We start from the raw sequence: 26,932 nt of genomic DNA on the forward strand, positions 1-26,932 counted from the left end.
GAGCTCGTAGCTCGGTGGTGGGCGTTGTGGCGTCGCCCCCACCCACTCGGGTTCGATCGGCCCAGGTGTCGCATGAGAATTATTTCTCAATTATTTAGGGTGTACGCGTTTAGCGAGTATTAGTCTGTAAGTGCATATTTAGGATGTAAACGTATGTGTGTTAGATATAAGTATAGTATGAGTAGGTTATATGCGTACTGTATCCATTAAAAAAACCACAGACAATGCTGTATTTTTCATCACCTTCCACGAGCATTCATTCGTGCCAACAAGTTGACACTATGGTTCGTACAACTCTGCAGTTCTTCGACGAAGCGCCAGCTTCCAACCTCAGATCCATCTTTACACTGACCACTCAACTACCTGATCTTCTTTTATGGCACTTTATTATTACTATATATAAACCCTGCACACGAGTTGACGAAATGCGATTGCGATAATCTTTAATGCATTATCCGTGATGGAGACATTGCACCGTATCCAAATCGTGTAGCGTCACGTCACGATGCCCCATTGGGCATGCATGGAGCTCGTGTAAAACACGGATCGATGACGTCAGCATGCAACTGGTTCTATCGTTCGGCTTCTCGTCTCGACCCGTTCCCGTCGCCATCCTATCCCCCAGCCGCATCATTCGCCGGGCCAAGCTATATAGAGCCTCATCAGAGCCGGGAGAGCACTGCACCGCAGCTTTGTTGCGTTCTGCACGGCCAGTTCCGGCAATGGCGAAGGCGCTGCTGCTACCGCCGCCTCTGCTCGCCGCGGCCTTGTTGGTGGCCGCGGCGTCCGCGTCGGCGTTCGCCCCCGCACCTGCTGTGCCGGTGCACGGGACGAACCGTAGCGGCTGTTACAGCCATTTCTTCGCTTTCGGCGACTCGCTCATCGACACGGGCAACTTCATCCACTACTCCACCGCGCCGGGCCCCGTCGCCCGATCGCCCTACGGCGAGACATTCTTCCACCGCCCCACCGGCCGATGGTCTGACGGCCGCCTCATCGTTGACTTCATCGGTATGTACGTAGGTGTATCATGACTGTCCAGTAGGAGCGTGCCACTGACTTTACGCTCATATATGATGTGTGCATGCAGTGGAGAGGCTGGGGTTCCCGTACTGGACGCCCTACCTGGACGGGAAGACGAAGGAGGACTTCCGGTACGGTGCCAACTTCGCGGTGGCGAGCAGCACGGCGTTGAACCAGCTGTTTTTCAAGAAGAAGCACATCAATGTCGACGGCATCACGCCCTACTCCCTCGGCGTGCAGATCGGCTGGTTCAAGAAAGTGCTGGCCATGCTTGGCTCCACGGACCAAGGTACGCGGGCTTTTTTATAATAGAAAAAAGTTTTCAGCCTCTGTCTAGTGCGTATGGTCTGATTTATTATTACATGTTGTTTATAGAATCCGTCAAATTAACACAAACTGCATGATAAAAGAAAAATCATCCCCACATAATCTGTTATTATACCGTCACCCATTCTTTACAAATATCTCCGTAGCAATGATATCTAATTTTTAAAGTTCTCTGCTAGTAAATTACATAATGCTCACGCTTGCTGGTAAAACACATATGCACCACATATCCACAGGAAAGACATCGACACGTGTCCTCCACCACATAAGCAAGCATGCAGTAAGGGTCCGTTTGGTTCAAGGGATGAGGTAGGATGGGATGGGGCGATCCCTGTTTTGGTGGTGTTTGGTTCAGGGACAGTAGGGATGGGATGATCCCTCCTGAGAAATATTCTCTCAATATGCTGGATGAAGATATCCCTCAAAATCGGGGGGACGAAGCCATCCACCTTTGCTAATCATGCACATTAATAAAATGATTAATGATATTAGTATGCTTGTATTACTTATTAGTACATATTACTATGAGATTAGAATTTGTAAGGGTTAATATACTAATTATTGCTAATTAATGAGCTAATTAGAGTATGATTATGGTTAATTGGTATATTTTATTGTTAATTAGTAATGACTATGGCAAGAGTAACATTAATACATGTTGGTGCAGGTTGATTAGTGTATTATTAATAATTATTATTTAAAATTAAAAAATATAATTAGTTGATGATTTTTATCCCCATTCGTCCTCGTCCCTTCAACCAAACAAAAAAGAGACTCATCCCATCCAACCAACCAAACAAAAAAGAGGATTATCCCATCCCAAAAACAGGGACGGCCCTATCCCATCCCACTTTGTCTCCCAACCAAACAGACCCTAAGCTATTAAATCAACAGTGAATAACGTGAAGGGAGATTCCGCGAAGATCTTGGTCAGGAGAACATTATAAAATTTACTTCCTATCCACATGGATGCGTGCTTCCTACACTATTTGAAAATTTTAAACTTCAAAGAAAAACCTGACGTAGCACACATACCGAGGTGTGCCACAACGTTGTACATACGTGGTGCATGTATACACCGCACCAAATCTGCACCCGCTCTCCTGATCGTGCCGTGCATGTTGTCACTGTGCAGAGCGGAGGGAGATCATGGCGAGCTCGCTGTTCCTGGTCGGAGAGATCGGCGTCAACGACTACAACCACCCCTTCTTCCAGAACAAGACGCTCGGTTTTGTCCGCCCCCTGGTTCCCCAGGTCATCCGATCCATCGGACTATCTCTCGAGGCCCTGATCCAGCTTGGCGCCAAGACTCTGTACGTGCCGGGCATCTTCCCTCTCGGCTGCGTCCCCCGGTACCTCTTCCTCTTCCGCAACAGCGAACCCGGCGACTACGAGCCGGCCACCGGCTGCCTCCGGTGGCTCAACGACCTCACCGCCCTCCACAACACCCTCCTCAAGGCAAAGCTCGACGAACTCCGCCGCGCACACCCAGGCGTCTCCATCACCTACGTTGACTACTACGGCGAGGTCCTCAGCGTCATCACCTCCCCAGCACGGTACGGGTTCGGCGACCGCACGGCGCTGGACGCGTGCTGCGCCGGCGGCGGGCTGCACAATGCCAACTTCACCATCCACTGCACGGAGCCGGGCGCCGTGCAGTGCCCCGACCCGTCCAAATACGTGACGTGGGACGGACTGCACATGACCGAGGCGATGTACCGGGTCATGGCCCGTGGGGTGCTCGACGGCCCGTTCGCGACTCCGCCCCTCATGTCCAGATGCGAGAAGTACTACACAAATAAAGCCCCTGAAATGTGCCTTCATTTAGTGGTGCCGAATGCCAAGGAGTGATCCATCGTGACAAGGTTACAATTGTCTTGAAATGCACTTCCACGACGATATTATAATTTTAGTACGTAAATCGCAATACAAACAAACATGTGATCAAAACTATATTTGAGGACCGTGTCTACATTCAAAACGTCACTTTCTGTGATCGGAGCGTTGATCGATTCATTGGATACTTTCCCGGAACTGCAGTCATACAATGACTGGTCTTGGTCTGAAACAGAAACAGAAACAGCGCAGTGCGCTGCGCAGCTGTCCTCGCTCCGCAGGTCCATCGAGTCGCCGCCATCCTCGCGAGCGAAGCCAGGCGCGCGCGAGGTCGGAGCACCGCCCCTGCCGAGCCCTTGATTTCGCCGTCCATGTGCTGCTTGTGATGACCGAAGCGCCGCCCTGTCGCACAAGCCGAGCTTGATGATGAATGTAGCTGTGCAACCTCTTCATGCTCCTTCACTGTTGAGCCAGATGTGCCCTCCCATGGGACCTTCTTGAGCAATTACAAGGAATATTTAAATTCCTTGTAAATAGAAATGTTCAGAACTTGCATCTGGATGAAATTTGGGGTTCTGAACTCTCTTAAAGAGTAAGGCTTCACAGTGGAAGCTAAAAGTGTGATGTGTCCCTCCTTGGTAAACTTAACAGTATTGCCAGAGATGTTCATAATAGTTTGCATGAGTCTCTTTTCATCATCAATGGCCATAATGACAGATCTGGTGACAACATAACTGATACAAATAGTCTCTTGATAGTTGCAATTGGTTTGATGAAACTCATCACTTGTCGCACGCCGCGCCACCCATACTGGCGAAATGCAAGCGCCGGCCGTCACCGTGTCCACCTCTCGAAACATCACCGTTGCACCTCACGTATATCACAAGAACCATTTTATTCAGCATCCAGCGTGAGACACACCACGGAAACAATTAATCATGCACCGTTCAATTCGTACGAATGGTTTATGTGAACCAATCGAACAGTCCTCAAGTTCCTGCACCCGGACATGACGGGAGGCATCGCGAACGACCATGATCCGGTACGCCGCCTCGGTCATGTGCAGCCCGTCCCGTGAAACGTATCTGGACAGGTCGAGGCACTGCACGGCGCCCGGCTCCGTGCAGTGGATGGTGAAGTTGGCATTATGCAGCTTGTCTCCAGCGCAGCACGCGTGCAGCATCGTGCGGTCGCCGAACCCGTACCACGCCGGGAGGTGATAACGCTAAGATAATGGTTAAGGTTTCCTTATATATCGGTTTTTGGGTTTCGTGTTCGAAGAGCTTTGATTGTACCAGTCGAAAATGATATATCGAAAAAATAGAAATAAAAATGGTATTACGTCCTGAAAATGAAAGTGAAAATAATTTTGGGCTCTTCCGATCGTTTCCGGATTTTTCCGTATTTGATCGGTAGTTATCATATTTTAGGCCTAGTAATTAACATTTTTCACCCCCATATTTAAAGGCCCACATCCATAAGCAATCTAATCCATACAAATCTATGTTAAGTCTAAATTATTATGTATCTATGTCAAATCTAAACTAAAAACTATATGTAATATGTTTATCTCGTCAGATATTGGCATGTTCTAGTGTCTGGTTATGTACTTAAGAACTTGTGTGCTTGTTTGGCCTGTGATAAATCGAACATGTATGGTATTATTATTTAAGTTAAATATTTGATATTATCCTCATATTGTGTTTGTGTGTAATCTTCGATCAATTGACTTGATCCTATACGTGGTGTATGGACGTGGTTGCGACTAGCGTTACGTCGGTATTTATCGTTCTATAATTTCGGTTCCCGATTGATACCGGCTTATTTCCGTTCCGACAATATCGTTATCGATGTTCCTATAATGTCGACACCGTATTAATTTCTGACACTATCGTTTTCGATTTCACTTCCAAGAAAAAATGTGAAAGTGAAAATGGTGGAGGCTTCTTCCGATCGTTTCCGACCGTTTTCATTCCTAGTTTCCTTTACGGTCCAAATTTTGGTCATAAAAGGATTTTTTTTTCTCTTTAACGTTCTAACAGTTTTTTTCACAGTTTTCGTCATGGAAGAATTTTCAAGATCATTTCCTTCATGATGGAATTCTCTCTACTTTCTCTTCACGATTCCCCTCGAAGCAAAATTGTTGGAGATGAGAGAAAATAAAAAAAAATAGAATGAGAAAGGTAATCGAGAAAGGAACGAAATGAAGGGAATATAATTGAAGATGTTAGGTGATGAAGATGTATGCTTGGGTGTGCGCGGCAGAGTTCATCGAGCTTTGCCTGGAGGAGGGTGTTGTTGAGGGCGGTGAGGTCGTTGAGCCACCGGAGGCAGCCGATGGCTGGGTCGTAGTCTCTGAGTTCGCTATTGTGGAAGAGGAAGAGGTACTGGGGACGCAACCCAACGAGACGATGCTCAACTCGTACAACATCTTGGCGCCGAGCAGGGTCAAGGCCTCGAGGATAGTCCGATAAATGATGGATCGGATGACCCAGCCGGGGGAGCCGTTTCCTGTGCAGTCACTAGTGCGACTGCAACTCTAGCGGCCGTCAGATGCGAAGCAGGTGGTCGAGGCTTGTGCGGAATACTGTAATAATACTGTGGCAGGAATACCGTATCAGAATACTGTAGCGGTTGGTACTGTAGCGATACATATGCACTGTTCACTATGGAACGAATGGTCGAGAATCGATGCAGTCGCAGTTACGACTGCACCGGATCCCGTCGCCCCAGCCGGGGAACCGGGGGCGGACAAAACCGAACGTCTTGTTCTGGAACAAGGAGTGGTTGTAGTCGTCGGTGCCAATCTCTCTAACCAGGAATAGCGAGCTCGTCATGATCTCCCTCCGCTCTGCACAGTGACAAGGCCGTATGCTTTATCATGAGTTAGAGAGTACGGTTTTTGTGGCAGGAAACTTACTGGGATACGTGCTAATTCATGTTTCAATTCAAGATTGAAAACACTAAGCGTGTCTATTAATCTAGCCACCTGTCATGATCCGTCTATGAATGTGCGGATGCGTGCTATCTTTTTTCGTTCCCTCACTTGCTGACAAGCGAACACATTCTTTGTAGCATGTAACTTTTTACATGCGTACTCCTCTGATTGCAAGGAAGAGGAATTTTCACATTGACATACAGACGTATAGTTTAATAGGATTATTCATTTGCATTGAAATTTATATAAGAGGAACTATAACCATTCATTTGTGCTGAGATTCGTATTAAAGGGGTAGGTGAAAAAAAATATAAAATAAATGAGAGAATCAACAGATAGATGAGTATCAGATGTGAGAAATAAAATATCGAGATAGACTGTGCCTACACAACACACTATAGAGTTTGCATTTTTTCCTGATTGCAAATGTAAGGTTTTTTAGGTTATGTGGTGGTCAAACTTTTAAATTTTGATCAGTAGTATATAAATAACTTTGTAGATTTAGAATATAACATTGATGTATACTACTTAGCTAGATTCATCATTAAAAAGACTTTCACAATATATTCTTCTTTTCATTTGAGATAACATAGTCTTTAAAGAAATCATAGCTAAAGTGTTACATTGGAGACCATGTTAACATCTCGATTGATCTACATTTGTAACCCGAAGAAGTAGGTTGTACCATGGTATGCGGAGGTGAGCATGGTGATCGAGCACTTTCTTGAACAGCCGATCTGCATGCCGAGGGAGTAGGGCGTCATCTTGTCGGCGTTGAGGTGCATCTTCTTGAACATTAGCTGGTTCAGCGTCGTCCCGCTCACCACCGCGAAGTTGGTGCCGTACCGGAAGTCCACCTTCGTCGTATGGCCAAATACGGCGTCGCAGCCTCTCCACTGTACATATGCACATACACGTGCATATATATACATGTACATGCAGATACATAGTAACATGCTTGTGCAGTAGTTGTACGTAACGATGAAGTCGACGATGAGGTGGCCATCGGACCTGGAAAGCTCGACCCTAAAAGACTTCGATGTCTTTTAGGAAGAGGATCAAAAGAACAGCACGATGGCAAAAATATCTTTTTTGTCCAATTGTTGAGAATGAAAGTTAGAAGAATGGCGAATAAGTAAACTCAAAATTTTCAGTGACAGTTAAGGTATTGCGCTATATTTCGATGACAAATAAGGAATTTTCTCCTTTTCATGTGAGACAACATAATCTTCAAAAAAACCATAGCTAAAATGTCCTATTAGAGACCATGTTAATGTCTTGAATGACCTACATTTACAACCGAAGAAGTAGGCCATACGATGGTATGCGGAGGCGAGCACCTTCTTGAACCAACCTATCTGCACGCTAAGGGAGTAGGGCGGGATCTCGTCGACGATGAGGTGCGGAGTCATCATATAGCGTCTTACATTTTGTGACGATTATATTGCCGTTATGGAAGATAGAATATTCTATGCTATTTTTTGTTTGCCATGTGGGATTAAACGTCATTACGGGTGTGTGTTTCGTCACAAAAATTTCCACAAACACTGCCTGAATGTGAAAAAAAAAATCGTCATTCAATATATGGTCATTATGACAAAATAATTCGACAGTGGATATTCGGTAACGATGGTACCAATTTGTCATAGACATACCTGATGAAAATGCTCCACAACAGACTCATGACAAAATGTCTTAACCATCACCAAATACTCTCCATTTTGTGACAGCTTCAGATTTTGTCACGGTCATTTTTACCATATATGCTCGAATTTCTTGTAGCGCCGGAATCGCAGCCTCTCCACTGTGCACATGCACATGCATGCGCATATATATACACTTACATGCAAATACATGGTAGCATGCTTGTGCACTAGTTGTAGTATCGATGAAGTCGACGATGAGGCGGTCATTAGACCAGCAGGCTGTGGGGGCGGTGGAAGAAGGTCTCACCGTAGGGCAACAGGGCGACGGAGTCGAGCACATGGGAGTAGTGGAAGAAGTTGCCCGTGTGGATGAGGCAGTCGCCGAAGCTGAAGAAATGGCTGTAGCAGCTGATGCGGTCGGCCTCGCCGCAGCAGGCGCACACACGGTGACGACCAGAGGCAACAACGCCTTCGCCATACTGAAACTGGACACAAACACAAGTCGTGGTGCTCAGTGCTCTCTCCCGACTCGAACTGTATATAACATGGTGCTTCAGGTGGGCTCGTGGCCCTTGTGAATCGGATAGGAAGGCCACAACCGACGTGAAGGCCCATCTATGTTTACGTTGGGCTGAAGCTTGAAGCTATAATGGGCTAAAAGCTCTAAGCTAGCCTTAGAGGGTTGGGTTGGAATGGTCCACATGAGCTGAGTATTTTTTTTGGCACACCTTATACGCTGAAATTGAGATCGATGCCTTAGGCGATGGGTGTGAACGCTCATGTTCTTCGTTGATATGATTCTCCATCTATGATATTAGAGGGAGGGTGAGTACTCAGTGCTGTGTGGGGAGCTCTAAACAGAGAGATTAGCACGATGACAGGTTGTAGTCATAGATCCAACGGCGAGGCACCACCGGAGACGGCGGGAGGAGGGGTGGGAATGTGGAGCACGAGATCCATCGAGAGTGGCAGGGCGGGGCGCAGCCTCTATCTGGAGGTTAAAGACGGCTGAAAAAAAATAGAAAAACAGGCATAAAATATACCATCCTTTTTTTTTAAGGGAGCGAGCTGGGTATTTAATTGGGTTAATTCGGGTGGGCTGTAACGGGCTGAGATGGCAGAATCGGCAGCATCGATTTGGGCCATATGACAAGAACGGCTTGGGCTGGGATGGGAATAGGCTCCAAATTTCGGGTTAGATACGGCCCATGGGGCTTTGGTGCTGCCACAATCATCCCCTCCCCTCCTACGATCTCCGTCACCGCCACGCTCCTCCCGCCGCACCTCGGTTCGGCTTCGTCCGTTCGTCGCCTGCTACGCCCACGCGGCCTCGCCGGTACTGTGTCCCCGCCGGAAGGGAGAAGGTAAGCTCGAGCTCTGCCGCCTTCCTGATCTAGGATTTGGCCGTGCGGGTCGGATCTGACCCGGGGTTTTGGTCTGGGCGCCTTCTGATCTGCTAGTTCCGGTTCTGCAGAGGAAGGAAAGGAGCGACGCGGTGACTGCGCGCGTCGTCTCCACCAACACCAGCGGCGAGAACGGCGAGCTGAGGCGGCTGTCCGGTCTGCACCCGCCTCCCGTCGCCACCGCCGGCGAGAGGATCCCCGCGATCCAGGAGATGCCGCCTCTCACGACCCCCAAGTCCGGCGACGCCCTCTTCGCCAGCGTCGATCGCGTCGTAAGCTCCTGACCCGTCGCGCGCCGAAATCCCGGGGCCTGGGCGCTAAATCTGGCCCTGGTCTTACTTGCTTCTACTGCTGTGTTGGTTGCAGAATGCGGAGCTCTTCACGCTCACGTACGGCGCCATGGTGCGGCAGCTGCTCACGGATCTGGAGGACGTCGATGAGGTCAACAAGCAGCTCGATCAGATGTACGTGACCCTCCCTTTCTTACTTGTCTTATTTTCCGTGCCAATTTGGAAAACTTTTGATGGATGATGGAGCGGGTGCATGTTGCTGTGGTGACCTTAGTGTAGTAGTAGAAATTACACTAGTGATGCTCGAGTAGGATATTGAAATGTGTTAACTCTGGAATTTTGGCCTGAGATCACTAACATTCTGTGGCATGTGAATGAAACGAAAAATGATTTTTGATATGTTAGTTTAACTTATCAGTGGAGGTGTCTCAGACTCTCGGTAGAGTGATGCGTGCTTCTGAAATATAAAGTTTCCCATGCCTGGATTTATATGCTTTTCTGATCGAGCCCAGAGTATACATCTCGTGGTGTTTGTCGCATTGATGTGGCAACACGTTATTTATATGCCACGGTTCTACTCAGGGAGAAGATTTGTTCGATTGTATTGTATTCAACTTTTGCAATTTTCTTAATTGAGGAATGACGAAGTTGGATCGGGAGTATAATTACAGATGAAGTGGTAGTATGATTGATAACATAATTACTTTTTGCTGCTTATTAATGGAGTTAAGAAATATCTCTTGTTTACTGGTTCCTATTCTCATTATTTTCTGTCTTCAAGCTTGCCTTTGAACCCATTCCGATATATGTGGTTTGTTTTTTAAAACGTTTAACTATCAGGGGTTACAACATTGGAACACGATTAGTTGATGAGTTCTTAGCAAAGTCAAATGTATCAAGGTGTGCTGACTTCAATGAGACTGCCGATGTTATCGCAAAGGTTTTTGCTAAACTCGCTATTATTTGGTTAAATTTAGCAGGAATATAACTTGTTCACAGCAATACATAGCTGCTGAGCTTACTATTCTTATTCCTAATTCCTATACCGCGGACCTGTCAGTACATTCTGCATATATGCTTAATATCTTAACAAGCATATATCCGGTATTAGAGCTAATGCATATGAGGTCTAATGCTAATGCACAAAGTGGTGTTTCACTTTTGTTAGATTATTTAGTGCTTCTGTGCATTTTCAGCGTTCTTTCCTTCATGAGTAGTGAAAAACAATTCAACAACATGACATGCTAGTCATATCTCCTCTGCAGACTGTGTATATTATGTGCTAAGCCTTTTATATGCATACCTTTTGTTTCATGGTTCGTTGAAGTGTCATGACTCTACCATATTTCTATTTGGTTTGATACTTCCATGTGCTACCTAAGATACCAAACTTACAGGCTATCAAATGTTTTGCACTCCCAATGTTGCCTCTATTTTGCGTCCTCTATGGGTTTATGGACTGAGTGCTTCCCTTTTTCCCTCCTTTCCGAAACAGCTTGGATTCAAGATGTTCTTGGGAGTGACTGCAACTGTAACCAATTGGGATGCTGAGGGTACAACCTGCAGCTTTGTGTTGGAGGACAATCCTCTTGTAGATTTTGTTGAGCTCCCTGACACTTGCCAAGGCCTTCAGTATTGCAATGTGTTAAGTGGAGTTATTAGGGGAGCATTGGAAATGGTTGGTTCTTTTACTGCCATCTCCCTTTAAGTTTTATCCTTTTACTCTTCTTACCAGTCATATCATTGAGTACTGTTCCAAAATAGTTTTTCATGAATGTGTGCAGCCAACTTCTTAACACTTTAACCACAAGCATATGCAGAATTATTTGATTTGTCACATGTAAATGACACTAGTATATATTTCTTTCGAAACGGGTCTGCCTTTTTCTATTAAGAAACGGAAAAAATATAGTTCCTACATATTAGGGAAGGCAACATAAAGAGAAGGGATGTTAACTAGGAGTAGCTTTTTTTTGCTTTGTCCTCAAAAGTACTTCGTGTTGAATTTTTCTAGATCACTGTTACATGGTAGCACCAGCATCTGCCTCCTCTGACATTGTTCACGATTGTCCAACCTACTTATTGTATTATGCACCAGTGTTCAGCCTACTTATTGTTTTATCTAACTGCCTTTATCAGTTCATGATGCTTTTAGACCTTCCTTTGCTAGAGGTGATCCTATCAGTTCCACTGATTTTATTGCACTTGTGGTTGTTTAGGTATCTATGAAGACCGAGGTTACCTGGGTCCGCGACATGCTTCGTGGTGATGATGCTTATGAGATGCGGGTGAAACTTATCAAGCAAGTCCCAGAGGAATACCCCTACAAGGATGATGAGTAGTTTGATTCATGGGAGTTCTTGTCGCAAGGCGTCCCTTTGCTTGTTTGGATTTTCATTTTCCTGTCCTATGTGGATCTAGTTCTGGTGTTGCATGATGTCACATGAGGACACCGTGCAATACATTCATATCTGGTGTGTGTATTGCTGATGTATTGTAGAGATCTTATATGACCTCAATGCTTCGATGCTTTGAATTTCTAGTTTGGTAAATTCCGTCAGAGCATTTGTGATGCTCACGATTGCTAACTGTGTTACCCAGAAATAATGCATTATTTTCAGCCTGATTTACTGTCAGATCTTCGGGGAAACAGTTGGCAGCACTTTGTCGATCAGTGTTTCTGCCTGCGTTATGGCAAACTTGTGCAATGTGGTGAGTGATGTGCACGTGATAATGGCTTGGACTGAATGCTGAAATTTTGTGACAAATAGCTTCAGGCGACTGAAATCGTGTTAGGGAGGAGGTGTTTCGGGGGTTAGGGATGTGTTCCATGGTTGCCAGGGTTAGAGGAGGTACTCGTGAGGTAGGCAGGCCAAGCGGAATGTTACGGCTGATAATCAATTTACAATTGTAACAGCGGTTATTGTTGTCCGTTGGGGAGTGGTGTCTGGTGTCTTCTCAATGGCAACTTCCATATGTTCATCGTGTATAAATATACAAGCACTGTGCAATGGAAATACAATCATTTCATTCTCTCTACTGTCCAATTACTTTCTACTCTAAACACGTTATCACTCACTTTTGCTCTACATTACGCTAATCGGTCGGATCAATCGCCGGTAAGCACTGCAATGGCACCATCCAATTTCCAAAGCCGTGCATCAATCAAGTGGACAGGACAAGGCAGATCGACACCTACTTCCGTTTGCGTCATTCATTCATCTGGCAATGTGACGGACAATCGTCTCCAGCCGCTTGCCCTGCTTGGCACTCGGCCAATGCCACGGCCTCGCAGCAACGCATCTCCCCATCTCCTTACAGGAGCGCGTACGGCACCACGGCGATCCATTCATTGGCCGCCACCACTCTCCGGCGGCGGCGACGGCTGACCGCACGCCCCCCCCCCCCCTCTCCGGCGGGGGCACCTCTCCAAGCCACTGGGATGTCCCCAAATTGGAGCAAATACTTTCTGAAATGCAGAAAACAACAAAAACTTTGTGATAAAAGTAGTTCACGGTACAAATGAGTACTTGCTTCCTTGACTCTGAACAACAGTATGAAAGTATATGATCTTCGGAGAACTACTTAGGCCGATAAGCAGAGGATTAAGAAAAAAAGCGAGGATCTTTTTCCTGAAAAAAGGCTAGGGTCCACTATTAATAATGTCATTGGAAACACCTAACCGAATTCAGAACCTGCAGACAGGCCATCAACCAGCAAGTGAAACTCCAAGTGACGATCTGTGGTCTCTATAGGCTGTTTGGTTGCCTGGGCGCGGGCTGGCCAGGCCCTGCGCGTGTATGAAAACGACGGAAGGAGATGCGCGTTGAAGAGCTCCGAATGATGATGGGCCTGCACTGCAATAAGGTGCTGCCTACCTGCGAGTGGTAGAATTTTCGTTTTGTGGCATCCCTTACAAGTGCTGGGCTCAGGGGGGCAGAAGATGTCGATGCGAGCATGGATTTTGGTCCGCTGGTGAACATGCTCGGCGGCATGTGAACACTGGCTAGAGCGGTGGAGCTGTCCCTCTACAGAACCGTACATGAGAGTTTCATCTCATACGGCTCCTCGTTCAATTCTTACGAAGGGATTCTTTTTCTCGTTCGAGAGTCTCCGTCCTTCTTCCACTCCGTCCCGAAGACTAACTAAGATCAATCGAGTCACATTTTCATGTTCTAATTGAACACTTTCCATTTATGACTGAGAACAAGGAGAGGCTTGTTGAAGTGCTCTGCTCTGCAATGGATTTGGGAGCATCTGATGCTGGAAGAGCTCCCGTAGGGTAGGGAGTGGTGTATTTGTGCAGGCGAAGGGCTGGAGATGGAAGGAAGTCTTGCGTTTGTACATGCACCTCTGATGTTAGCAACTCGTAGATCAATGCTAGGATGAATGAAGGGTACAGTTTCTGAACTATTGTGTTGATGCTGTGTTACCGCCTCTCCTAGTGTATTGGATCCTTTTGTGATCAGGACGAAGCTAGAGTTTTAAAGATCCAAGTGTAGCTTCAATATAAAAGAGTCTAGATATACATATGTTAAAAATAGATGGTACATAAAAAATAAAATTGAAATATTAATAATTAAAATTTTATTCTATTTTTCTGCCGATGGTAGTACACTCACGCGGGCTACTTTGCCCATGCTTACGAGGCCGAAGGCTCGTCTCATTAGGATCCGGATTCTTTGACGTTGATATCACGATGACTTCATCACTAAAGCGTTAGTCTGGCTTCATGCGTCAACAACAACGCACGACTTCAGGATCCTCGTCCGTCTCATTGCGGTTGAGAATTGAGAGGTGTGTGTCCGAGTGGAGTTGGTGTTTGCATTTTTCCTGTGTTAACCGAACTGGGCTTGACGTGTGTATCGAACTGGAAAGAGCAAGTTCATAGCACGGCAAATCCAGTGATACAACCGGTACTATTATGGCTGTAGTACTTGGGGTTTTCACTATCCCGAAATTGGGAGTCTGCATTGCATCTGAGGGCGTGATGCGTGTGCAGCTTGCTTATCTTCTATCCATGCCCATGTGCCCCTGCTGCGCTGCCCCTCTCTGGCTTCCTGGAGGGGAGTCGATTGACGGCAAACTGCCGCGCGGCCGTCCCACTTGCCGAGCAGCCACTTTGACGGGATGGCCCACCCACGACCGTTGCAACGATGAGGCGGGCCTCCGTCCCATCACCCGAGAGCGGGCTCGCCTCCGGAGGGAACCGAATCAAATGGCCGGCCACTTTCCCACCCACCGGCACGCCGAATTCTTTTTTTCCTCTATTTTATGTAAAAATTACAAAATTAGACTGTCGTTTTGGAATTCTGCACAAATATACTCCTTCCGCTCGTTCAGCGGGTGGAAGTAAAAATCGCCCATTGAATAGTTATGAGATTGATGTGAACGTCGGTGTGGAGAAGGGTAGGGCAACATAGCCACTTCATGCCCGCTGGAACGGAAAGAAATCCTCCCACCCTTCCAACGCGCGAGAAGTGGCTATACTGTGCGTATGTGTAAAAAGTCACCATCGAGAAAAGTCGCCCACTCAAAGAACAATTTTTTATCCTCCCGCTTGTTCAGTGAGGAATTTTTATTTCATGCCTACTAAATGAGCGGGAGGAATCTATTTCTATCAAATTCCAAAACAGTTGTATGGTTTTGTAATTTCTTTAGAAAATGTAGAAAAATTCTGTGGCACAGCCGACTAATCTTTCTCTCCCCCACCAATAGTAGCTCAGGCTCCCTCCCTAGGCATCGCTCCTGTTGGGGCCTCTCGGTCGGCAACTGCACCTGCAACGCAGACCCAACCGAAAACGAAGTGATGTGGAAACCACAATGTTGTCACAATCTTTTATGACATAAATTGGTAAGAACAATAGATAATTGGTAGGATTCACATTTATAGCCTAAATAGCTATAATTATACATAATAAATGCAAACAATAAATATAGACTTTCTTCAAACCATGCACCAATAGATGATCATGAATTCAAGAGTTGAATCTGGTTGATTCATCATGAATTGAAGCACAACAAAAAGATCAATTTGCACAGCAGAAAACTCAAGATCAATTTTCACCTTCTTTGAAGAACTCAACAACTTCACAAACCCTAGTCGTCATGGTGATTCATAGATCATGAAAATAACAATAGTCTAGCCCTTATATGGGTGTGGCCCCTTTGTTTTATAGTGCACGCACACACTTTACAACTCCGACTCCAACTCAAACTAGGACTCCCTAACTTAACTGGTCTGGACTAAATTTTGGAACGTGCATTGTGACTCGCACATGATGAATCTGAGCATGGGATAAGAGCTATTGAAAAGTCATCAGAAATAAGCTTTCCAACGAGTACTCATACACTTCAAGAGGATTCCATATGTGAATAGAATATAATTTTTATTCAAGTTATGTCTGGCTGTAATTGACTCGACTTCAAACCTTCGTATTTGGATTGAAACAAAAAGGAAGCCCATATTCCAAATTGTGAAAACATCTATTATGTATCTCTTTATAAAATATTTGTATAGCCCACCTAAATTCATATTGGAATTGAAATAGAGCTGATCCAAACAGCCCCCCTTTTGATTTTTTTACCCGGTTCTTCTTTCAGGTTGGATGTTTTGACTTAGCACATTTTCTCCTTTGCAACCAGTGCAACATCTTTAAATATTTGGCAAATCTTATCTGAAATGCAAGTAGAAACAACTACTAACAATTTCTAGGCCGTGTCTTTTACATCAAGCGCCAAGGCAGGCAGACAGTTGACAGTTTGACACCCCCACAGCCACAGTTACGCTCAGCATACAGCCTCCAGTCAACAGGCTCACAGAGAAACAGTTCACAGTGCACGGATCGACAAGCATGGCCCGAGATGACGAAGCTGCCGATCCATCGCACTGCCTGTCGCCGGTAGAGCAGAGGCGTGCCTGCTCGATGCCGTGCATCCATTCCATCCGTCAAATAGTGCTGGTCGGAGCGGCGGCTAAAGGCGCCAAATTGTTTTGCCAGCCCTGGGCACCAGAGCCAAAAGCATCGCACCTTGGTCCTTGGCCTTGGCGCATCACAAAAGCATTGCATCTATTCTCCTCCTGCCAAGAACTTAAAATCGAGCAGAAGAACAAAAGGTGTCCCTTGGCCTGACTGACCGATCCAATCCATGGATCGACCTTGAGCAGCCACCTACGGTGTGTTTGGTTTCTAGATAAAATTTACTAAGTAACATCATATATATAAGTAGGTTAAGTGGGAATAGACTAAACTTTAATTTATTAAAGAAAATCATGCTTGTATCTGTATAAACAAACTGAACTAAGTTTTTTTAGTAATTAAATTTAAAACCGTATAAACGGATGTAAGAATTAAGATTGTAATTGTTTACTGTATAAAAGTAATTTTATGATCTTAACAAATAAATCCATCTACATAAACGGATGGAGTGCCTGTATCTGCCATCGCATCACCGGGAATCCAGACACTTCTTCAGCTGAGAGTGCAATTCACCGCATGGGCCCAGTGCGTGCGTGAGCTGGTTCCGTTGTGGTCCAACGTGCTGCCGTCTCGGCAGGAAGCGGTCGCCATTGCTCCCTTCGCTTTTGTTTTTTAGAAATGGGGTGATCATTATCGGTACAACTAGAAATCTGAAGATTATGTAACAAAACGTACACATGTCTCAGTCCGCAACACCCTGAAGTTTCCCTGATTGCCACTGCTAAGCTGAATAGAAGGAGCCGATGTCGATACGTCTACCACTGATAAGGTAGGACCAGAAAAAGCCAATCAAATTTTTTAGCCACCATTAGCAGCACAAAGCGCCATTAGACCGTTGAACGAATCGGATGATCCCGTCAGATAGGATAAGATACACCTTCTTCTTTTATAGGAAGTACAAACAACAACAACACCACGAGGCAACACGATAAGCCGGCAGGTCGAAGAACAAAAGAACCTCCCGGGATCCTCCTCAGAGGAGAAACACATAGGCAGACAAAAGCACCAATAGAATTATAATAAAATCCATAAAGAACTATAAACTAACTTAACAACTAGATTAAAATATCAATTAACTAGTAACTATACTGGTACTAACCACAGAAAGAACAAGCCACTCTTCTCCACCGAGATCAGCAGACCGTCAGGGTGAGGAGGACGGCTGATCATCGGTCGCCTCGGTTGCCTTCGGATCGCTCCGCTCGATAGCAAAATGGATTTTTATTCTATAAGGTGTTGAAATAGCGAGTCATGTAGCAGAAAGGTTCACACAAAGACTTGATATTAATTACGATGTTTCATACCTCATGTTATGTGTGAAAATTATATTCCTATATTCAATATTGTATTTACAGATAACTTGCTAGCTCAAATAGTGTAGCTCTAATAATACCATTAGTTAAGAGTCAAAGAGAATATCCATAGATATCTTTATGGCACCAAAGAACTAGTTTTATTATATCAGAAAAATTAAGATATGACCAAAGTTGGATATCCAGTTCTGGTTATATACCTGATCCTAATAACGCTAGATCACAGACTGATTTTATGGTGATAGAGCTTTTTTATAGGAGTCATCAAACATATTTTAGTGGCTCTTTGTACTTATCATTCTGAAACATCATATACATATATATGGCTTTACAGAATGATCAATTACATAAAAAATCATATGTATATTGTTTCCATTAAATTACCAATCATTATCTATAAACATAATGATGCTTATGTTGCACAAATGCAAACAATTTTCATAAAAAACAATAACATTAAACATATTATCTATAGATTATTTATCCTCATGAGTAACAACAAAATAGTGAGATAAATATCTTGCAAACTAAATCTTGTGATAACCTCATAGATTTGTTCACAAAGTCCTTACCAACTTTAATATTCCAATATATTTATAATATTAGTATACAACGACTTCGAGATTTACAAGATCAGGGAGAGTCTCCTCTTAAATTTTAACATGATCATATATTATATCATACTCTTTTTTCTTATAAGTTTTTCTTACAAGATTTCTCATAAAAGGTTTAATGAGGCAATATTTACATAAAAATATATGTATCGTCTATTTTTCTTACCGGGGTTTTTAAAGGAGGTATTAAAGACAGATTTGATCCATAGATCATACCTTTTATTCTCTAAATTTGTTTATAGGTTTTCGTTTTCAAGGTTTTCTTATATGAGTGTATAATTAAGTAATAATTAATATATATTGTATCATTTTTTTCTTATTGTTACACTAAGTTTTAAAAGAGTTTTAACGGTATATCACCATATTATTACTACCACTCTCATCATATTTTTTTTCAAAGAATTTTTGAGAGTTCTCGAGATAATATATACCTGGAACGATGTTGATCAAAAGAGAATGTTACTAACTAAAATGATCAACATCTTGTAATTACTTATAACCTTTGAGCAATAGACACATATTCAGAAAAGATACGTTTCAAATAGATACAGACATAATTATTTATTATATATAAATATATACATCTACCAACTAAAAAACCAACAATCAAATCTATTTTAAGATCATCTTCAGTAGATACATTAAATATCCATTCTCTATAACACTATTATAATATCCTATAACACTATTATAATTTTTTCTATTTTTTCATCTCCAACTGCTATTATATTTTCTACCTTTTATTACTCTGCTCGTTACTTTAAAAACACTTTATTCACTATCAACAGTATTGCGGCTCACATTTACCTTTCCCAGTACGCTGGCAGTCCACTTCACTGTAGTGGTGAAAAGCAAGTCCGTTGTACACCATTGCGGGACGGCACCGATCGACACATTCACTGTAGTGGTGGAAAAGGTAGCGGTACGGAGTTTGCTTGAGGTGGCCGAAGTCAGTAGAAACCGAGTTCGGCATAAGAATCGTGGACACGTGTTCCACGCGAGCGACTGACGTGACATGCATTGTTGCGATGTGACACCAAGGGTCACGGCAGCCTGATGCTAGTATAGCAGCTATTTGCCACGTGTTCCATGCTCCGAGTTCGTGGCCTAACCTTGGCACGTTGCGTCGACCTCAGTAGCCGTTCGTGGCGGACGAAACGGTAACGTGCTAACGCAGGGAAGCTAGGACCTGGACGAGACCAGACTGCACGCATCCAGAATCACGTCGCCTACCACTGAAATAATAGGTAGATATTCCCTCAAGGCTCATATTATAAATACATATCACTTTTAATTTTTCACTGTTTTCAATGTGTAATTTTAATTATGGTTTTTTATTAAAATATAGTTATAATATCTAATAAAAATATAATATTATAAAACTATTTTATAAGAATATATATAAATTTACTCGGTGACTTTTATGTTACTAAACTAAATATTTTGAAAGTTATTAATGATCAAAATTTTAAAATTTTAATCAAATTTTAATTGAAATAAGTATTTGTGATTGAAAAGAGTACTTTTTAGGGAAAAGATATAATCACCTCCACTGATCATTTAAGTCAGCAACTCGCTTTCTGTATGAATCAGTTCAGTGATTAGAATGTTCAGGACGAATCAAACGTTCAAAATATCACCCGTTTCTAAATGCCACGCTGCAAGTTCGAAACTTTTTTGTGCCCCGGGCAGGCCACGATTCCAAGCCGAAACGGCGTGAGAGCTGTCGCAGAGGGCAGGCCCGCCAGCCACAGCCACTCATTCTTTAAGGAGGCAAATGGTGAGGCACTAGAAGATCTTGCACAATTAAAAATGGTATATATTTTAGAATATTGGTTGCATTTTTCTTCTTTCTTTTTACGGCTGCCGGATTTCAATTTTTAACCAGTTCATCTCGCTTTGATGGCCAACTGGTTCCCCGGGCCCCATTTGATGGCCACAAAGATGACCACAGACCTTCTGGCCACAGCGCATCCCGCTCGCCGCGAACTTTCAACGCCTCAAGTGCTTCGAGCTTTGTAGCCAATGTCTTTCCATTCCCACCATATTTAAACGGGCCTCAGGGAAAGCACACCACTCCAGCTACAGCCACGAGCGACGCGCGCACGCTGACGAGTGGGGCCACGCGATCCCCGGCGGATGCTGACCCACAGGTCAGTGGAAGGGGTGGTGGCCCGGTCCCCCACACGTTACGCGGGGGATTCTACGGCTCCTCAGGGCCGAGGCACGAACGATCACGGCCAATGAATGATGTGTTTCGGGCTTGTCAAAGCAGCCGCACTACTAGTTTATGGTGTTCACACAAAGCCTGCCCTTTGACACTTGCGAGCCACAAAGCACAAGCAAATTGATATGGACAGGTTTGGTTAGAATGTATCACACTTATATAATAAAATGTATCTAGTATAAAAAATATGGTGAATAAAATAGTCATCAAACTTATAATAAAAATTTGGTAAGAAAACGAGTCTATAACTTGTAAGACAGATGGCTAAGAAAATTTGATAAATCATAGTTATAGCGTTGAACTAAACGTATACTTAAGAATATATGGCGCGATGAGGTGTGCTAACAACCAAACGGGCCCTTGTTCTCAAAAAATTCAAAACTTCAAGTTCTTGGTCTCAAAAAATATATTTCTATATATTCTTAATCTTGTGCCAAAATTTACTAAATTAAATTTTACAAGAACTGATTGCCCAAAATTGACCTAAAGCATCGGTCATGCCACGAAACCAAAAGGGCAGTTTGGAACGTAGGAACTTCGGGAGACTTTGCAAGAAATGCTACAATCCTATGACACTTCTCTAGTTCTTGGCGAAGACGAAAAAAAGTGTCCATGCAGTCCTGCGACGAACGAAACTAGGCCCCAAGAATGCGTCACTTGTAGCCATGATATCCAGCCATTCTAGTTCAGACTCTGCAGGGGACAGGCTACGCTGAATGCAGCGAAAAGATAGGTCCCCAGAAGGCACTTGAGTCTGAAAAGGAGGGCGCTAGCCCAAAGCAAGCAGAGAACATCCTCATTCCGATGACAGGGTAGAAAGCACCCTGCATCTCAACCGAGGCAAACCAGCAATTTGGGAGCTCAAGATCAGAATTGGTATTAGGACTCTGAGCAAACTTTACAAGTTTGACAAATACTAGGACCAGCCAATGTTTGTGGAGAATAGTGAGCAATTCTGCAAGATGCCTTATTGCTGCTTATGTATTGGCCTGGACTAAAAGTTTAGCCGATAAAAAGGAGACAAATGAAATGTTTGAAGATTGCAATCTATCACTGGTGCTGAATGGAATTAGTGCCTCATCTTGACCAATTCCGGTTGCTGTTATTCCTTGGCTTGCCGCTAGGTTGAAAATTCCGGTTCCCTTGCTTTGGTAAATTTTGTGGATCCACCATTTGTATAGTTCTCTGCTTCTTTGCTGCATTGATGCAAAGTAGAGAATTCGGGGTCATGACTCGTCACATAATCACTCAAGTAGGGCAATCTAGTACTCAGCACAGGAAAGGTGTTCGGACCAAACTTTTTCATTACAAGAATGCATAAGGGGCACCGTGAGTAATAGTGAGAAAAAACCTATATCCATGGCAGGGTGCATACCGTTATCGAATTCTTGGTAACCTTCCTGAAGCTTTCGCTTAGTCGCCTCTAGCTTTGCATTCTTTGCAAGCTCTAGCTTTGCTCGAACAGAATTTTCGTCATGGTGGCTCACCGGTTTCTAAAGATCAAGCAATAGTCAGACCAAACCAAACTTTGCATCAATAAAATATTTTGTATATTTTGTCAACAAAAAGGGATGCTCACATCTGACGGAGTGGATTGCAGCCTGCCTTGAGCCGGTGAGGCATCTTGATGTGGCCTAGGCCTCACCTGAGGTCTCCCATTGTTCAGTTCCTGAGGTTGAGACTGCCTTATCACAGATTGTTCTTGCCTCCAGCACCGCTCTTGATCATACCGCTGGCCCATTGGTGTTGACCTTCTAACTGGTTCATGGTTCATTGGATACTGCTGGCCATCATCCCTACCGGCATTGTTTCTGATGCCTGAATTGAATTCACCAAACAATCAAGACGCTAAATACCATTTCCTAATGAAGAACAGTCAAAGGGAGGGGAATGATGAGGGTCTGATCACTCACTTCGATCCTCATCCATTCCATCAGAGAACTTGGAACCTGGACTTTCCTGAGGAATGCCGAAATGGAGCAGTGTCAGATCATACCATCAACCTTACAAGTTTCCACCCTTTCATAGAGATAGACGATGAATTGATTGATTTCTGTGTAAATCAAATACCTCGGACAGCTGAATGGAAGTTCTTGGCGTAGCGAAGAGGGCGCCTTCCTCCATGGGGGTCGAAGCCACCCCTCGTTCCTCCTGCTCCAAGCTAGAAGGTCCCATGGACTGAGGTGTGTGATCTGCGAATTGTTTGCAGAACCCTTAATCCAATACTCAAAGTGTAGCAGCACTAGTAATGTCTTGTGAGGCGAATATACAGTTTAGAACTTAGAATGGTGAAGTAATTTTGCTTGTTACCTACCTACAACGGCGTCTCTGCAGCGAGCAAGATACACATCAACTGTACGCTTCCAACCTCTGGGATTCACACGAAACATGTCAACATAGAGAACTAAGCGAAGAACACAAGCACAAAATGCTTTCTGAATGATGCACATGAACATACTCGATGAGCGATCTGACGAGGTTCCGAATCTGCTTGGAGTTGTGCTTCCGGAAGTTACCCACCGCCTTGCCTATTGCAGTGACCTATCAAACGAGTTCGAGGAACACTATTCAATACATGAACGAATTAAGCATGGACGAATCCTTGGGATACAGGAGGCGGAGGCAGTGGCCGTCGTCTCACCTCCAAGGTGTCCATCGTGAGGTCCAACTGTTGCAACCGCAGGAGCAGCTCCAGCAACGCGACCTCCGACTGCATCAACTGAGCAGATTGGATTCAGTACAAGTGTTACCAGTCAGTGAACGGCGATAGAACGGGGGCGGCGGCCGTGTGAGGGCAGAAAGAAGAGCAGGAGGCGGACCTTTTCTTGGTCGTTGAGGAGGATGGCCTTGATGCGCTCGGTCTCGGCGAGGACGGAATCGCCGCGGCGCGGGGCGCCGTCGTTGGTGATGGCCTCGGCGCGGTCGGAGCTGCAGAGGCTGGGCACGCTGCCGGCGCCCTCGGGGAGGAGCTGCGCAGGCGTCGGCGCCCCCGTCACAGGGGTTCCCGCCGCCGCTCCGGGGGCCGCCGCCGCCCCGACCGGCGCCGTTGCGCCGGTCACCAATAGCGCGGTGTAGAGGCGCTCGGCGATGCCGTCGCGGCGCGCGCGGAGGGCGCCGGGGTTGTCGGACGCGGCGATGGTGATGGCCGCGTCGATGGCGTCGAAGATATTGTCCCCGGCGCCGCGGAAGAAGCCGAGCCAATAGTCCATCGACGGCGGCGCCATCGCCGACGCCGGACTGACCGATCGGCCGGCCTCGCCCTCGCTCTTGCCGACCAAATTTACGTTCTTTGCCAATTCGATTTGATTCAGTTCTTCGGTTACGCGCGGTCTCAACAAGATAAGTCCACTGACCACCACGCTCAGACGCAAGAACTCGCCGTCGGATTCAAGAACAAGGACCAACGAACGCTACCGGAAAAGGAGGAGGAGAAGGCGAGGAGGAAGAAAGCTTTCCTTCTCGGTGCGTGGCTAATTCTGATCCTTGTCCTGTCTACCTGTGCCTATCTACCCATCCCCCTCTACGAGAGACAGAGAGAGACGGGGGTGGTGGCGTTGCGATTGCTCGCGGGTTTGCGAGCGCAACGCCGCAATCCGGGCGCGCGGTGTGGTTCGCAGCGCCGCGCAGGGGAAGCGGTAAGCCGCCCGCGTGGCCGTAGCGGTGTCGCCACAGCACCCGACTCCGTTTGTTTCGGTCCTGCCTGCCCTAGTCCTAGTGGCCACGCCGCGCGCGAGTTTGCCGTGGGATTATCTACGCGCGGGCAGGGGGTACACACACGCGTGCCGGTGGCAACAACGAGGGGTCGGGAAAACTTTGAACTCTCGTATTTTTTTACCGAGAAACGCCGGTAACCCTAGTAAAACTCGTAGATAGGTACATCATTTACTATTAAAATATTCTATCTAAAAGCCTTTTTTTATTGAGAATTGTATCGATAGCATTACTGTTTTACCAATAGGTCTGTCTAATTAACTCTGGCAAACAAACTTAGGTTGATTCTTCTTGTTAAACAGTACAATCACATCCGCTAACTATTCGAATCTCATGATCTGTCATAATTTGTACTAGAAAAAAAGATTCTGCTCAATTAATGATAATACGATTGCTAGCAATATATTTGTCCTTTGTACTTTGTAATTTACTTTTATGTTGGTTCAGTAGTACTATTATTCTGTACTCAAGAAAATTGAGCATCTCGTAGTAATTGAGAAAGTCAAGCATTTATGGTTGCAGCAACTCCTTCGTCATTTTCCTTATTTTGTTAGCTATTCATATATTCTCCAGTTGGGATATGTTTCTTTTATTAAGTGCAGAACTTTACCACTTGCTAGAATCTCCTAGAGGTGCCTAGTTGCTATCTACTGTAGGAATTGAGAGTTCTTCCTTTTATAGAATCAAAGTCAATGGAATGGGAGGCAAGCACTGAGGAAAAGGAAAGTAGGTAGGCATGGCTAGTTGAATTTTCAAGTTCATTTTTTTCATGATCAAACGTATATTTTGAATTCTTCTATCTTTTGATTAGAATTTAGCCCTAGGAGGCACATAGGAAAACGGCAAAAGTATACGGTTAAATGTATATCATACTTACTCTGAGTTGTGTTATTCACGTATGGTCCCCAACGGAAACAACAATGTAAATCATGGTGGACCATCTTCTTGTTGAATTGACCAAAAAAAAGCTTTGCATGCGGCCTACCAACTTGTAAAAAAACCACGTATACGCCTGCATTATGGAGTTTGTTAACTTGTCCAACTTTTTACTCTGTTTGGCTCCTACCTCTCGTCAATTTTGGCCCTATTTCAGGTTGACAGGAGACCCAGAAATAGCGGGTCCTGCAGTCATATTTCCGAAACTGACAGGTATACTCTTAAATCTAGCGTAAGTGTGAGATCTAGTGAAGCTGCGCAGGGTGGATATTCATGCTGAGAAATCGATCCGTGGCCTTGGAATGGCCAACTTAAGGTTTCCCTAAAAAAGAATACAATCTTGACACAACTAACCAAATTATCAAGTCAAAAATTATGGGTTTCCAATGAACTTGTTTTTAGACATGGCTCTAGTAGATGTGATTATGGCAAGAGATCAATTATTCCAAGAAGTATAGAGACAATTATGATATTCCAATATTTTTCCTAAACCTCTGGGTGACCAAAATTTACTGGAGTTCTTATATTTAGGATCAAGACAACAGCAACAAAAAATTAAACAAAGCTATATATTTGGACTCCTTGTTCACATGACTGTATATAGAGAAATTCTACTGTATAAACGTTACATAAATTAGTTTGTGTAATCAACTAACAAAAACCTAACACTAAAACTAATAAAAAAATTTGACAAAAAAATACATAATATAGAGCATATCATCATCTAACATCTCACAAACTTTAAGATTAAGCAACAACTTATATACATAGATGAAAATTTTCTTTTTTTCTCTCTATACAATATATTGTTTAAGCTCAAATTTCATGAGATGATAAATGATAGCATTCTTTACACTATCATATTTTTGATAAAAAAATTATAACTTATAATATGAATTTTGACTGGTTGGTTACACGATAGAAAATTCCCTGTATATACGGTCTCACCCGGCCCCGCGTGTGAGGACGGCCGCCCACCTGGATTCGGCATTTCGGTTTGCCGGGCGAGACGAGGAGGCGCGGGGCGGCACGCGGTTGGTTTTGGTCGGCGGGTTGAGCGCCCGGCACACGTGACGGCTGACGAGGGTGGTGTCGGGGCCGGTACCCCCGCCGCGCGCCCACGTGTAGCCGCCGAGGGGAACGCGGCTGGCTGCGGACAGGAGGTCGTCGGCGCGACCGGGTCGCCAGGACTCCGCGCTGCGGTGTGCCAAGCTCAGCACGCGGCGTACGCGTACCCGTGTTTCAGGTGCGAGGGAGCAGGCGGTTCAGATCTCCGTTTCATCACGTGGTACGTGTGGGAAGGTACCTATATTTCTAAGATATATATAAAATCAAATTCTATATATATCTTAGAATTAGTATTAGAGTATACTAAAAATGATAAAAGAGTATAAAGTGTTTGTTTAGGTGGTATATTGCATGTGGGAGTACATACTCCTAGGAGTATAGAATAGGTATCCTATAGGAAAACTAGTATGTACTCCTGGGTGTATGTACTCCCACCTCTCATATACCACTTTTACACGTGTGTTATACTTCTTTATCACTTTAAATATACTTCATTAGTAATTATAAGATACTACAATACAAATCCCACGAAAATTTTTATGAAATTCCATGATTTTTATCATAATTTGCGTATATACTTCTTTTATGTATAAAAAAGAGTATATAGCAAAAATGAAAGG

The 26,932-nt window shown here is 44.5% G+C and overlaps 4 protein-coding genes across 8 annotated transcripts; 2 read left to right on the forward strand and 2 right to left on the reverse strand.

Annotated features, from left to right (window-relative positions):
- The first annotated feature begins 657 nt into the window (after window positions 1–657).
- On the forward strand, window positions 658–3,596 carry LOC133891298 (GDSL esterase/lipase At1g28600-like). Its single transcript, XM_062332013.1, has 3 exons — window positions 658–1,011; window positions 1,091–1,312; window positions 2,486–3,596. The coding sequence occupies exons 1-3, from the start codon at window positions 723–725 to the stop codon at window positions 3,199–3,201; spliced, it is 1,227 nt and encodes a 408-aa protein (XP_062187997.1). The 5' UTR covers window positions 658–722; the 3' UTR covers window positions 3,202–3,596.
- Window positions 3,597–4,084: 488 nt separating this feature from the next.
- LOC133890400 (GDSL esterase/lipase At1g28590-like) lies at window positions 4,085–7,162 on the reverse strand. The gene is made up of 4 exons (XM_062330784.1): window positions 6,810–7,162; window positions 5,862–6,037; window positions 5,469–5,573; window positions 4,085–4,411 (listed from the first exon to the last, which is right to left on the reverse strand). Exons 1-4 carry the CDS (start codon window positions 7,078–7,080, stop codon window positions 4,085–4,087), a joined length of 879 nt encoding a protein of 292 aa, XP_062186768.1. The 5' UTR covers window positions 7,081–7,162.
- Window positions 7,163–9,005: 1,843 nt separating this feature from the next.
- Window positions 9,006–12,093, forward strand: LOC133891483 (uncharacterized). 4 transcript variants are annotated; one of them, XM_062332203.1, is made up of 7 exons: window positions 9,009–9,134; window positions 9,231–9,445; window positions 9,540–9,637; window positions 10,304–10,403; window positions 10,959–11,141; window positions 11,683–11,841; window positions 11,893–12,093. In XM_062332203.1, the coding sequence occupies exons 2-6, from the start codon at window positions 9,386–9,388 to the stop codon at window positions 11,803–11,805; spliced, it is 564 nt and encodes a 187-aa protein (XP_062188187.1). In that variant the 5' UTR covers window positions 9,009–9,134; window positions 9,231–9,385; the 3' UTR covers window positions 11,806–11,841; window positions 11,893–12,093. The 4 variants fall into 4 exon arrangements, with proteins under 4 accessions (XP_062188185.1, XP_062188187.1, XP_062188184.1 ...); XM_062332201.1 differs by having other exon boundaries at window positions 9,006–9,134; window positions 9,245–9,445; window positions 11,683–12,093; XM_062332200.1 differs by having other exon boundaries at window positions 11,683–12,093.
- Window positions 12,094–21,449: 9,356 nt separating this feature from the next.
- On the reverse strand, window positions 21,450–24,294 carry LOC133890816 (probable mediator of RNA polymerase II transcription subunit 26b). Of its 2 annotated transcripts, none has more exons than XM_062331388.1 (9): window positions 23,417–24,294; window positions 23,239–23,307; window positions 23,056–23,138; window positions 22,912–22,967; window positions 22,668–22,789; window positions 22,511–22,556; window positions 22,177–22,415; window positions 21,973–22,090; window positions 21,450–21,793 (listed from the first exon to the last, which is right to left on the reverse strand). In XM_062331388.1, the coding sequence occupies exons 1-9, from the start codon at window positions 23,819–23,821 to the stop codon at window positions 21,675–21,677; spliced, it is 1,257 nt and encodes a 418-aa protein (XP_062187372.1). In that variant the 5' UTR covers window positions 23,822–24,294; the 3' UTR covers window positions 21,450–21,674. The 2 variants fall into 2 exon arrangements, with proteins under 2 accessions (XP_062187372.1, XP_062187371.1); XM_062331387.1 differs by having other exon boundaries at window positions 23,239–23,316; window positions 23,417–24,293.
- Between the last annotated feature and the right edge of the window lie 2,638 nt (window positions 24,295–26,932).

This window comes from Phragmites australis, chromosome 14, assembly GCF_958298935.1.
Source record: "Phragmites australis chromosome 14, lpPhrAust1.1, whole genome shotgun sequence".
NCBI classification, from domain to species: Eukaryota; Viridiplantae; Streptophyta; class Magnoliopsida; order Poales; family Poaceae; genus Phragmites; species Phragmites australis.